The sequence below is a fragment of the Neodiprion pinetum genome, chromosome 1 (assembly GCF_021155775.2).
Source record: "Neodiprion pinetum isolate iyNeoPine1 chromosome 1, iyNeoPine1.2, whole genome shotgun sequence".
Taxonomy (NCBI): Eukaryota; Metazoa; Arthropoda; class Insecta; order Hymenoptera; family Diprionidae; genus Neodiprion; species Neodiprion pinetum.
In genome coordinates this window covers 10,960,928-10,974,461 of record NC_060232.1, presented here as the reverse complement: position 1 = coordinate 10,974,461, position 13,534 = coordinate 10,960,928, and the positions used below count along the sequence as shown (strand labels likewise).

General features: G+C 39.5%; 1 protein-coding gene across 4 annotated transcripts in view; it reads right to left on the bottom strand.

The window, feature by feature from the left end:
• LOC124211117 (tyrosine-protein phosphatase non-receptor type 13) overlaps positions 1 to 13,534 on the bottom strand; it is a 118,787-nt gene that overhangs the window by 64,581 nt on the left and 40,672 nt on the right. For 2 of the 4 annotated variants that reach the window (XM_046609874.2, XM_069134397.1), the window contains exon 2: positions 2,642 to 2,805. In XM_046609874.2, coding sequence (XP_046465830.1) covers positions 2,642 to 2,804 — 163 coding nt within the window. In that variant the 5' untranslated portion in view covers position 2,805. Of the gene's footprint in view, positions 1 to 2,641; positions 2,806 to 3,523; positions 3,553 to 10,193; positions 10,491 to 13,534 lie in introns of those variants that run through there. The other 2 variants (XM_046609863.2, XM_046609883.2) reach the window with 2 other exon arrangements.

The window sequence follows — 13,534 nt, the reverse complement described above, 5'->3', positions numbered from 1 at the left end:
AAAGCTGTGTAACCACGCCAAATGAACCAACGTCTGTCTGTGTTAGGCGAAATCCCTCGTGTAAAACATATTCACTGTAAAATCAGACGAAAACTTACACGAGGAAAACCTTAAGGCTGTAAAAAAAAGCTGTATTTTTTGTCTCGATCACAGCCTCAAAAATTTACGACGAAATCCCTCGTTGCCATTTTTCCCTCTCACCCCGGAGAATTTTCCATGTTAATAAAGTCTCGTTGCATACGGCTGTACTGTGAACTACAAACATTCTCGAAGAGAAAATTCGAGTGGTTTTACCTCTGTAATTACTTCTGGCAAGTCGTTTAAAAAAATAAATTCCTCACGGTCTACGTAAATGAAAATTGTAAAAGAGGTGCCGGCGCTTCAGGAACTAAACGAGATTCCATTAATGCGCCAGTTATCGGGTCGGGATGAAACGCTACCCATAAGTCATGCGCCTGGCGATACGATGATGATTATTGGCAGGGAAAAAGCTGCTGCGGAGCCGTAAAAGTGGTGAGTAACGTTTCAGCGTGAGATATCCGTGCGAATTGATTCACGTGCGGCGCAATTGAATCGAGGAGCCCCGGGCCATCCATTCAACGGGATGTTGATGATCCTGTTTCCAGTTTTCGCGCGAGTCGAAACCTTTCCAACGCGATAATCCCGCTTTCGGAACGAAAGGATAATTCAACTCTTCGATGATACATGAAAGCCTAGGTTCCAATTCTTCCAAAAAGCATACCTTGTACGTAATGTAAATCTATAAATCAGCGGGTCAAAAAATCCCAAATGACTTGAGGAATATTTTCCGTCTTTCTCATTAACTAATTTTCCTCATCTTATTCTCAAATTTCTCATCATTGCCAAGTTTTTCCGTTTTTCGTTTTTTCGCATACTACAACGCTTTCCGACTGGATTCTCACACACCGCAAAAAATCGAAACTTGTCGGTTGACTAGCCGGCGGCGAGATCTAGGGGTTGAAAATTACGACCATTTCCTATTTCGGGGCTTTCCTTGATACAGCTGATGAAATTGGGCAAAGTAACGTGTAGCCGTTCCGCGATACCTCGTTTCCTTTGGAAAAGTTCGAGACCCTCCAGCGCTTCCAATTCAGTTTACTCCGCAGCCTCGGATTAGACCAACGCGACTCCTCGCTGATGTTCCCGGAAATTGAATAATTGAAAATTTTAGATGGACAGTAACCGCTTGCTATTACTCTTTCCACAGGCCAAATGTTTCAACGATGTGAAAAAACTGCGATGTTTCTCCGTACTTCAGCCTAGTTTTATCACCGGCCATCCATTCTTTACGGACCCTTTGTAATCCCACGTTTTTACGGTCATATACGACGGATATACGAGGTATAAGTGTGACCGATAACCTGAGTATGAATTATTTAAACCTTCGTACCAACGATCATCCGCGTACCGATCCTTCTCGTATAAATGCAACAAAGTTTTATTCCTGCATTACTGATTCTACGAGCATTTGGTTCGTAGCAAAACCATATTTCGACGTGAAAACAATTTTACTACTTTAAAGATTGAAATGTCAATGAAGAATTATTGGCCAATCAATTACCATATTGGTTGGAAGACCGCAAAATTTCACGTTCGTTTCAATGTATCGAATATATTCATCTAGAGTACAATTATTTAATTACGATACAAAACGTAGAGGAGATTTGGTCAATTTTTAATTGCAGAAAATTTATCGTCATGTACGTTTATTACGTAACGAGCATATGAAATATTGTTGAATATAAATCTGTTACTGCATTAATAGTCAGAAAAAAAAATGCCTTGACCATGATTCCTGAGTTATATAAGATAATATAATTTCATATAATATCTTGCGATCGATCAAACTTTCATAAAATTATTTTATACAACGGTGTTTGTTGAATAATATCTTCAACGCCATTGGAACAAATATTTTTATAAAATCGGTAAACCTCGTTTCAATTTGAGAAAATAATTCTACTACTTCGTAGGTCGAGACTAACGAGCAATTTCTACAAGGCAAACGGCAGTGCGTATTTCCTTGAATTAAATGCGATTGATGTTACATTTCATAACGAGTATCGATAAGGTGTTTTGACGATACATCAGGTTCAACACGCGAGTCAAAAACCCTTATCAATACGAGTTTCGACCCGTTAATTTTTATCACGAGAGCCAAGAAATCGCGACAAATCGACGATTTTGAAGTTGGGATGCTAAAACGAAATATTCTCTCCCCGAGACGTTTCACTCCAAATTATCGTGAGACCGTCCGCGTCTCCTAATAAGAGTTTCGCGTCATCTCGACACTTTCCGCATACAACGCACCAAACCCCGCGTTACCTCTGGCGTAAATTCGAAATCGGCTTGATTAGTACACGGTCACCTCGAGCCATTCAAAGAGCGAGGACTCGGGCAACCATTCGTGTCCTGACTCTTGGTTATCTCACTCGATTACGCCGGCAGCCGTGGCCCTCGTCCCGATGAAAGCCAGAGGACTTAACGGCCGTTCCGTCAGAGACGTGAAATCATCCCCCGAAGAGGCACTGAACCACCCTCGTAACCAAGGGTGATAATTTTTCGCAGCAAGTGCATGCGGCGATACCTCGGACGGGAATTAAAGCAGACGTCGACTTACTCGAGAGAAAGAGATCCTGAAGGGCCTGGGCAGCCTGGCAGAGAAGTGCCCACGTCTCGGGGGCGGCCAGCCCGGCACCTCTCAGGACAAGCACGTCTCCAGCCAAAACGGCGAGAGCTTCTCCGCCGCCCGTTTCCGTCGGCGTCGGCGTCGGTGTAGGCATCCTAAAACAAACGAGGAACAACCAGATATTAACTTTGCCGCGTTCAATCTCGCTAATTGAAACCATGGAAATTGCTTTTTTCAAATTTGATGGTGATTACACAGGCCCACAAAAAAAAAAGTGTCTCAACTCGGCATGCCAAACATGTTTTCTCACGTGGGTACTTTTTATCGCTGAATCCGAATCTGAAGTCTTTCGGGCCGATTTTCAGTAAATGACGTATTCGTATATTGGGTATGTGAAATTTTAATTTTTGAAATCCGGAAATCCCCTCCACTCGCGTTTCGCATGCGTTTTGAACTAAGGGCTTCTTCGTATTTAGTTCCCTATATTTTCAGATTCCGTTTCCTCTCTGCAACGGACAGAATATTTTTAAAAACCTCGAAGCCCCTCTAAAGTACTCTGAATAGAGAACCCAGAACAAAAATGGACAAAAGGTCTGTTTCCAAAAATCGGATAGCCAAGTTCTTCGACCCAATAAAATTCCGCCTTTCGTTAAAACACAACAGCGAGAGTTCTTGGACCATCGATATCACGAGTGGAACGAAAGCTCCCTCAATAATCCTGGATTCGAATTCTAATTAAGCTTGGTCCCCATCCCCCAGAACAATAACGAGCTACGTAACGCGAGTCGTTTGATTTCTCTGTCCTTTATACACCTTCGTACAAACTGAGCGAGTATATGTGCATATCAAGCACTGCCCAGATCTGTGTTATACCTGATCGTGTAAGCCGGTTATATCTAGTCGCGTTCAACAATCGTCCTCGCAAACAGAACCGCAGGACAACGGTACGCCCTCCAGTGGGACCTATGTTTTGCTGACGTCATACGTCACCGTAGTATCTTCTCTGGTGTTCACGGGGTGCGTATAGTCAATCGAAAAAGTTACCGCATTAGAACATCTTCGCTATTTCAACCAGGTTTGGAAATAATGACCCCACAGGGTCTAGAAAGATGATCGAAACACTCAGATTTTCCATGAGATTAAAGGTTGACTTTGGATTTTCAGGTTTAATTTCGATGATTGTTTGATGTGTATTTCTTTTTTTCTTTCTTGTAACTAAACTAAAGACAATTTCTTTCGAGTTTTGTGTCAAGTTGATTCCACCTTTCTCTCTGTGACAAATTCAACCCAATAAATAGACTGTATGTATTGTAAACTAAAACGATTTTTCGTTTTCACGTTTTGTTTAAATAAAAGTTCGTTGGAATAAATCAATTGCCCAAGCAATTAGCGTACAATATGTTTGGAAACAAATCTTGAAAGAGAAAATACACTCAAGATTTCGAAAAAAATACTAAACCTGATACACTATGCACAAAAAAATGTCTAGAATGTGGTTTCACATAGAATGTGACAATGATTGATCATGCGGTTAAACTTTTCCGAAACTTCGTAGGTATAAACAAAATTCTGACAGTCTGCAATAAACGTGAGCCGAGATAGGTAGAGACAAAACCTAGCAGGATACCGACAGTGAAATGGTGAAATTTGAAACTATCGATGGATCTTTCTTGGATGAGAAAGCCGTCATATCGAGTTTAGGGCGTGATAGTCAACCCGGATGTGGGCGAGCTCGCGAAATAGAATCGTAATTTGACAGCTGAAGGATTAACGCGTGAGGATATCTCTCACACTGTACGGCGAAATGTGGAAAGCGAGTGAAACAGTCAGCGCCGAATGGATATCGAAATATCACTCGTTCGCTCTCAGCTACGCAGTTGTCAAATCGACACCGTCATGAGGCCGATACGCCTACAAGTTTTGTCACAAACGTGCCTTTCTCGCGAATCAGACAGCGAATTTCAACCTCAGCAAAAATCACCCTTCCCTCATTGTCACGAGGAGACAGTTCCTCTATAAGTGTTTTAACGAGCTACGAAATCCAAATTTTTTAGAATGTAGAAAAAGCTTCAAACGATCTTCAAAACACTGGTTCTCGCAAAAAAAGCTCAAATAATCGACAATATAAGCGTCACTTTAGTCTACCCATCCCTAGTATGACCAATAACCGAGAGTTTCGTTCAGATCATTTCACGTGAAACTCCACAAAACCTGGTGTGGTTACTGTGGATTTTTGACTCTTGTAAAATAATGTCGACGCAAGTTTATAACGTGGACTCGAAACTTCACTTGACGATGGTGCTTGAATATTTTCAATATTGCCAAATATCCTTCAAATCGGTGAACTGGAACCGAACCTTTCGAAGTCCTCTACAGTCTTTTGAATTGTTCTCAAAGCATTAAAGATCCCCAATATCCCGGTATCTCTATATCACCTCTAACGTATACACCAATCCTCAGTTTTCATTCCCTGGGGATGTCCGTCCCGGAACCCATGATACCTACTTTGCAATCTACCACGAAGTTACAGTTCGTACCAACAAGTCCAAGTTCTAACATTGTTTCGCTAACGCCTAAATAGAAGATGTCACTCAACTGTCAGTGTTGGTTCTCTTTCTGGTTGATATCAACGTCTCAGCCAGTCCATCAAAATGTGGGACAAAAGTTTGAGAGCGAGCTGCTCGTCCATGAAAGTGCTGCAGTTCGACCGAGAGGAGGGGAGAGGAGGGATCGAGAAATGGACGGCAAAACTCGAAGCTTTAAGCTCAACTATTTCCATAGTTCCCTCACCCCTCAGGAACAGAGTTCTTACACCCGACCGCCTCTCAAATAACTTTTCCACAGCCAGCAAACCGCTGCCGAGAACCGCGGGATAATGTGTCATAACTGTCGTCGAAATTCCGAGCTTTGATGGACAAATGACGCAAGTAAACCGTACAATTAGGCGCCACTTTGTACGGTGGCACTTCGTTTGATCCAGCAAAAAGCATTGCTGACCATGCTTCATTAGTGTACGCCGTTATACCGGACTTGCCGCCGTCGTTTGTAAAGCGAAGATAAGCGCCTCAGATTGGCGTCGAAGGCAGTCTGATGAGAAGGATTAAATTGGAATAGGAAAGACGATTCAAAGGAATACTTAAAAAAGCATCACTCAATTTGAGTGAGTTTAGTTTAATTTAAAGGATAGTCATCGATTGGTAACAACCTAAGATTTCTTACGTGTGTTTCAAACGATTTGTGATGATATGGTCAGTGAGAAATATAAAACCAGAAGCATTAAAAACGGATGAAAAACGCCATAGTTGAAGCATTTTCAACATTCTGATTATGAACCTTTTCCAATATTGCTAATATTTGAGTTTGTGTCGTTGGAACGTGCTCAAATCAACTATCTATTAATAGTAGGATATTATTTTATTCGTGTTCACAGTCTCTGGTACAAATAACATAGCTTGAGATTTGATAAACGGTTTTTGTTTTCTCTTTTCATAAATTTTGTTTCAGACGCGATCCGACCGATTAACTCCTCAATCTCAACCGGATAAACTCGAGCCGATTCAAACTCCGAACCATTAGTTTTAAAATTTTTCTATTCCGCCATGATCCCTCTCCAAACTCGGCGATCTATTCTGACAGTATCGCAATTCGCGTCGCACACGAGCACATCTCACCCTTTGCCGTTGAGCTGAATCGTTGAAGAATACCGAGAAGGCAGAGAGGCAAGTAGCAGATAAGTGAAATGGACCCATCCAGAAGGGTTGGGGGTAGTCGACTCGGGTCGGAAGATGAATTTAATACTTTCAGAGCACTTCGGAAGTGGGCGGCGGCAGCGATCAAGCCTTCGCTCCCAGATGCACGTGCGGCGAACACGAACCACGTACATCCATGTTTACACGGGGGTTTTGGAGGCGTGGGTGTTAGGAAGACCCCGACTATACCCCCATCCACTTCCGTGATCGGATTCTCACCGCGAATCGATACGCCGTTACATGCAGGAATAAGAGTGCTCGGAATCTTTCCAGAGAGACTTTAAGCCCAATTTAGAGTTCGTGATGCACAGTCAGTGAAGGATGGAGGTCCTTCGAAATATAGGATACTAAGAGGGTAGTTGCGAAAGTTTCGTGAATTTTTTTAACGATTCTCGTACACTCGTATGGGTTAGAAATATAGAGACTAAGACACGACGTTTTTTTGATGAACCGAAGTTCAGTGAAAAAAAAATTAATCAAGGGGTATCCATTGAGAAACTCAATGGAACCTGATCCATCGAAGTTACAGACGTTCGATACAATTTTGGTGTTAATAACACGAAACAATAATACAATATTTTTTAAATTACCAATAACCAAACTTTCCATTTATTCCAGTTTGCGGTATCCAATTTCTTTTATATTGAGAAGACATTTGTTTCAATCAAATTCAACCTAATTATCTTGATCTCAACTGATATATACTAATTGTTTCTATTCAACTGTTCTGCCCGAAAATTTCTAATCAACTTTCAAACAAACCGTAATACAATCATTTAAGAACACTTGTGACGAACCGAAGATCGCAGTTTTTATCTCGTTATAAAACTATCCTGACGAAAAAAATTCTTCAAACCATTTCAAAACGCGTTCACACCTTAAATTGGATCAATTATTGCTATTTGACCAGGATTACGTCTTAACAAGAATTACGATGTGAACAAACATCGGGGCAGCTGCCTTAATGGTTATTTGCAACTTCCTCTCGCTTAAATGAAACGTGACGGGTTGCGATAACGGTCGAGGTTTATGAGGGCCGATAAAAAATATATTTCTCATGCTTTTACGGGAGATACGTGATCGTTGAATGGAAAATTTGAAGGGGCTGATCCGCGGGCCGAGTTCAAAAACGGAGTTAAAACGAGAACGTAGAACGGCATCAATGATTAATCAGATCCTGATGCTCCGCTGGATCTGTTAACGCTTTTTTTAAACACGTCCTACAGACATCAGTGATGAAATACACAATTATCAATAAAAGCTGTGATAAAATGCCTTCAGGAATCGTCAGAAGTGTGATTCGCTCAATAATTTAAAGCTCTTTAGGGTGGCGCGTGTTTTTCTTTTTTTACTCATTCTTTCTTTCCTTCTCGCTTTTCTTCGCTTTATTTTTACTCGCCCATTCGAGTGGCGATTAGCATCTGTTCGTTATTACGAAGTTCAGGAGCCACCGTCCTTTATCCGTAAATTAATATTCGTCTACTCTTTTAATCGAATCTTAAAAAAATTCTTATTAATATTCTTGAGAAGCAGTGGGGGTCAATCGAGAATTGATTACTCTTCGTCGTGTATAAACCACTCTCGTTACGCGATAATTGTCGAATTTAACAATTCGCTAGCGATTGCTAAATTCAAATCTGTCACGATCAGGCTTGCGATTCAAGAGGTACTTGTACGTTTCTACGTACAAAGCCGATCAGGGAAGAGATTTTGTTACGATGAATAAATATATGCTTTCCGAAGAGATTGGAAAGTCTGTTCGAAAAGAAATCTAATACAGATATTTATTCAGGATGAAAATACCTCACTTCAGACAAAATAACATACTTTAGTTACAGCATACCTTTACCTGTTCTACAACAGACTATTTGTCTCGATTTCTTTCTCCAACCCAAATGGATCACGTTTCAATCCAATCATTGACTTTGATAATAAATCAATTCTTGGGGTCATACGTCACGCTTGAAAGGACAAATTCCAATAAAATTCCTGATTTCAGAAAAACTGCAATTGCACAAAATCACTTTGAAAAAAGTAAGATCGAGATAGACAATTAAGTTATCAATATCCAGCCCGACAAGATACAACCGATCTAATTTCTTGTGGGTTTAAAGATCAATTTCTACACCACCTGCAAAATTTTTTTGAACGCGTCTGAAACCAAGGAATTAAACATTTTTAAATCCAGAAATCTTACACTGTTTGTACGACACAATACACAAAATATACATCACTCGTATCGAACGTCAAATATCTTCCAAAGAACCATGATTCACCGTATAAGAATTGTTTAATAAAAAAGCTTGTAAGTCCTGTTTCAACTAATTGTAAGTTGAAATGGGAATTAAAATCACTACAAGTACTGCAAAATTAAATTTGCTACGTGGTTATAACTGCTAGTTACTGAAAAAAAAAAATAAGTACAATTTTCATGCGTGCGAAATGAAAACTTATTGAACGAACTACATGAAGTTTTATCAGACGAACAATAATCTTTATTAGTACGTTCTGCTAACAAAAGAATTGAAAAATAAAAAAGTAAAATCTATTAGAACCGGACATTCGTAAAGGAAATTTTTTTTTGTAACTAGAGCTGCGTGAGTAATCGCTTAATAATTTTCACTACGATTAATTGTCTCTCCGATCAATCGATTAATCGTTTAGTTGTTAAAGAACCGAATCAAAGTTAACAATTAACAGAATGATCGCACACCCCTAGTTGAACTGCCATTCATTAAAAAAGTTATCAATTTTCAACTTTACATAATACACTGAAGAATATACAGATTAAGTATCCCGACTTTGAGCATGTTAGAAAAGATGCACATAAACTGTTGGCTGTAATAAACTAGCCAACGATGGTCAATTTATTTAGTCTCAATGAATTTGCTAGTTCTCTAACAAAGCGATGTAAAAGTGAAAATCTGTAACGTAACTCGTTGTAATTGTAACATTATTATAAACTCGAAGGTAACGTGATGTATTTCTTATGGCAACAGCCACGTTAAGCTCCTTTGTGTAACCAATTGTTTAAAATAAATAAATAATATCATACACTCAAAAAGTGGACGAGCGTGTAATCAATGATAGAAAAACAGCCGATTACACAGCCCCACAAAAAAATGTCTTGTCTGGCGTACTGGACCTACCACACCTGCATGTTTTTGAACACGCCGAGTCCAAATTTAGTCTCAGAATTCTTTCATCACTCTAACTTGCGCATCGAAAAATATTGCAATGTTCGAGGTCGATGAACGAATGTTTGAGGTAAAGGTACTCGAAACCCGGGGTCTGATGGACCAATTCTGACACCGAATTCGGATACAAAATGTCCAAAAACATATATACATAGTGATCTAATTCACAGAACCTTAAAAAGAATGGAGTACCCCATGAATAACTTAAAATCTGGAAGTGATGAAGCAATTTTTACACCAAATTCGGATTCAGAATGTCCAAAAACCTTATGACATAGTGGTCTAATTCCATCGGACCAGACCATTATTTAAAAAAAATTTTTTTTCTTATCTGTGCAATCGATTATTTAACTCCTATTGATTACATGTTTGTACACTTCTTGGGTGTACAAGTATACTTGAAAATTAACAACATTTCTAACGAACGGCGGTAATTATTGGAATAATCATTAATTCCGATCGACTGTTTTACCAACTAAAGTACCAACTAAGAAAAATCAACTTGAGTGCCTGTGCCTCATTTATTGACAAGGGACGTGGGGCACACATGCTGCCAAGGGATGATTCGAGGTGTAACGAAGCTGTCGCAATACGAACCTTAGACATCGTCGACTGGGGCATCAGATCGGTGGGTAGTTGTGACCGTGATGACCTCGTGGGGTGCGAGGACACGACGCCGTGCGCCTGGTAGATAGTAAACCAGACAGGAGACCCCGACGAGAAATAGGAAGAATAGGAACACCAAGTCGAACATCAAGAGCGAGTTCAAGGTCATTAGCTGCATCGTGCGGGAGCAACGTCGCTATGGACTGCTCGCCACACCATTACATCGAACCGTAACTCTTTAATCGCGGTCAATGTTCCAGCACCTTCCTCGTGTACCGGCTACCATTTCTGCTCAGAACGGAAACGAGGCTTTCGTAAGGATTTTCATCCCGCAAATTCGGACGGACGTATACTTGTCAGTCTGCTGGTCGTTTTGTAGAAACTTATCGGAGCTTTGTTGACTTATAACTTATACGATATGTTAAGTTTGACATTATGAAGAGATAATAGAAGGCAAATCACTTTCAAACTCGACGAAAAATTAGCTTTACTTGTAACTGTTTTAAAGAAAATGTCACGGAGAAATAATTTTTGGATTCATTGCGACCGTGGTTGTCTAACATCGCTTTCGATAATCGACTTAAAACTTACGATTTGACTGCCATTCGAAAAAAAGAATCACCGTTCTTTATTTCATTCTCTGATACTTTGTCGGAGAGAAAAGCTTTGCCAAATTTATATCAGAGATGTATATCATCAATTTTTTTGCCGGATGATATCTCGAGAACAAATTACCGGATTTCAATGATTTTCATCTCAATCCACGCAGCTTTTCAAAACTTAGAACTCATTAGACCTTGGCTTTGATCGGTTCGGTAATTTCTCAATTAAAAAAAATAAAATAAAATAAAAATGATGGTATCTTGAGAATGAATGAATGGATTTGCATTAAAATTGATACCGTCGGATTTTTTGGGCCGCTAATCACGAATCTAAGGTCAGATTTGCAAAATTTAAATTTGCCGTATTCAATAAGCTGAAGAAAAGCTCAAAACAGTTGAATTTTGATGAAAATTGTTCCTCAAGGGTTTGTTTGATGGCTGATCACGAATCTGAAGTCAGATTACGTCATCCAAAATAGTGATCGAATAAGGTGGAATATAATCTAAAAATATTCCGATTTTTACAGAAATTATTAGGCGGAGGTTTTTTGGGTCACCGATAACAAATCCAAGGTCAGACTTCCAAAATTTGTAATGATGGAACCATTACAGTGGTTAAAAATAAAAAAAAAATCATCATATTTTCATGTAATATGGTATCCGAGTGCTTTAAAATCGTTAATCACGAATCTGAATTTATAGTTCTAAATTCGAATTGGATATTACTTTTTTTTTCTCTACGAACTTGGAACCTGCAGTGTGAGAACGGGAAGTTCGAGAGCTGACTCATGGCCAGTCTAAAGCCGTTTGTTCTTCACTGTTTTCGAGCCATCGCCGACAAATTTCAAGTAATTTTTCGCGGACTTCAAGCGTTGCACGTCATGGAATATTCACACGTGTCGCACGTTTTTCAATTATTAAATATTAAGCAGACACATTGTTGTTGTCGAACGCGCGTGTCTGTACGCTCCATGTAAATTAGTACAACAAATACCGCGGCTTATGGTATTATCGTATTTTCCCAGCGCACAGACGACCGTGTCGGGTTTTGGTTAGACGGTGTGATTGGATTATCTTATACCGTAGGCCGCGGCTTTACGCCCGTTTACTTGAACGCCTACGCGGTAGGCTCCGTTGCCCTTTCCCTTCGCACCAAATCTGCCTCTGCGCTCAGCTTTCGAGAGAAAAAAGAACGTCATCTTAAGCAGCCCGCTTAAAGAGGATCAACTTCATCCTCGGTCCTCACAACGTGCGAACGAAATTGTCACACTGCTCGAAAATAGGCAGTGACGTAAATTGATCAAACAAAAAGTAGAAAAAACCATGTTACGAAAGTCCCTCACAAATCCAAAAGAAAAAAAGAGTTGCATAAGCCGTTGAACTATGTTTCGATTCGCTATTAAAGGGACCATCAAAATTCATGCTCATTCGTTGACACAATAGCCAGCTCAGCCTTGTACATGTATCTGTCAAAGTTATTGCACAGCCTAATTTTTACTGCACGTTACGAAGGGATGAACGGAAATGATAATGTCAAAGCTTTCCTCACCTATGATACGGTGTCTGTACTGATTCGAAAAATATCAGACAGGCCTCAACTTTCAATATAAATGGAGGGAAAAAGATCCCGGAGATAAAGAATGCGGAGTATTGTTAAACTGTTCATTTATTTCGATTTCATTTAAAATTGAAGGGCGATCAATTATTTGATTCCGCAAAATTAATATCGCAATGCACATGACGGATGATGTGTCTGTCATGCTTACAGATCCGTGAAGAAATAATAAATTAACATTTTCAAAGTGAAACTGAAATCGATTGAGTTGCATATATTCACTACAATTTTTTATAACCTATGTTTTTGTCCTGCAAGTAATAAAGAAGTGATACAATAATGTAGTTATTTAGTGAAAGCTTACATACTTCGAATTTCTTGTTGATGAACATTCTTTTCTGTAAGGTGTCTTGCAGCACGTAGGACGCGTGCATCCGTATCAGAGAAATCGATTAGTGATTTTTTTGTCAAAGAAAAGCTGTATACCGACGATCACGAATCTTCTCTCTCTAGCCTCTGCTATGAATATAATGCGTGCACATGAGGCAAAAGTCTACTGACTTGACGACTGTTGAGGTATTTACAGAGAGCTGGAATTGCGGTGAGCTGTCACCACAAGAAACCGCATTTAATGGCGGCACTAGAGTGGATGGAAATCACGTTTAACATATTGCCAGAAGCAAATGCCAAAATGAAAATCCCTCGTAGATACCGATCCTTTTCATGTCAGTACTAACAACCGATTAACAAAATTAAAAGTAATTTTTGAATGCGTCAAATTTTTCACGTTGTATATTTCACTCCTCAAAGTAATTTGAAACAATCCATTTTCGAATTTACAATTTTATATTTCGTATATCGAAGCGATAATTCTCTGAAATTTACGTCGAATGTTAAACTTGACAGAAATTTGTTAATTCTTAAAAATCAAGTGAAGTTTCAAGTGTTTGATCACGGATCTTGGAATTGAAACGAAGACTATAATGCTGATGATGCGTTACTTCATTGTAACTGGAGCAAAGACGTGGGTACACAATAGTCGTTTATAGGTTTTGAGAGGAGCTAAAATGAAGGCAAGAAACAAAGCAAAACCTATCTATTCGGAGAAGTTTGCGCCAGCGTGTATTATTCATCGCAATGTTACAGTGGGAACAGAAATGGTACAAAACTGCATT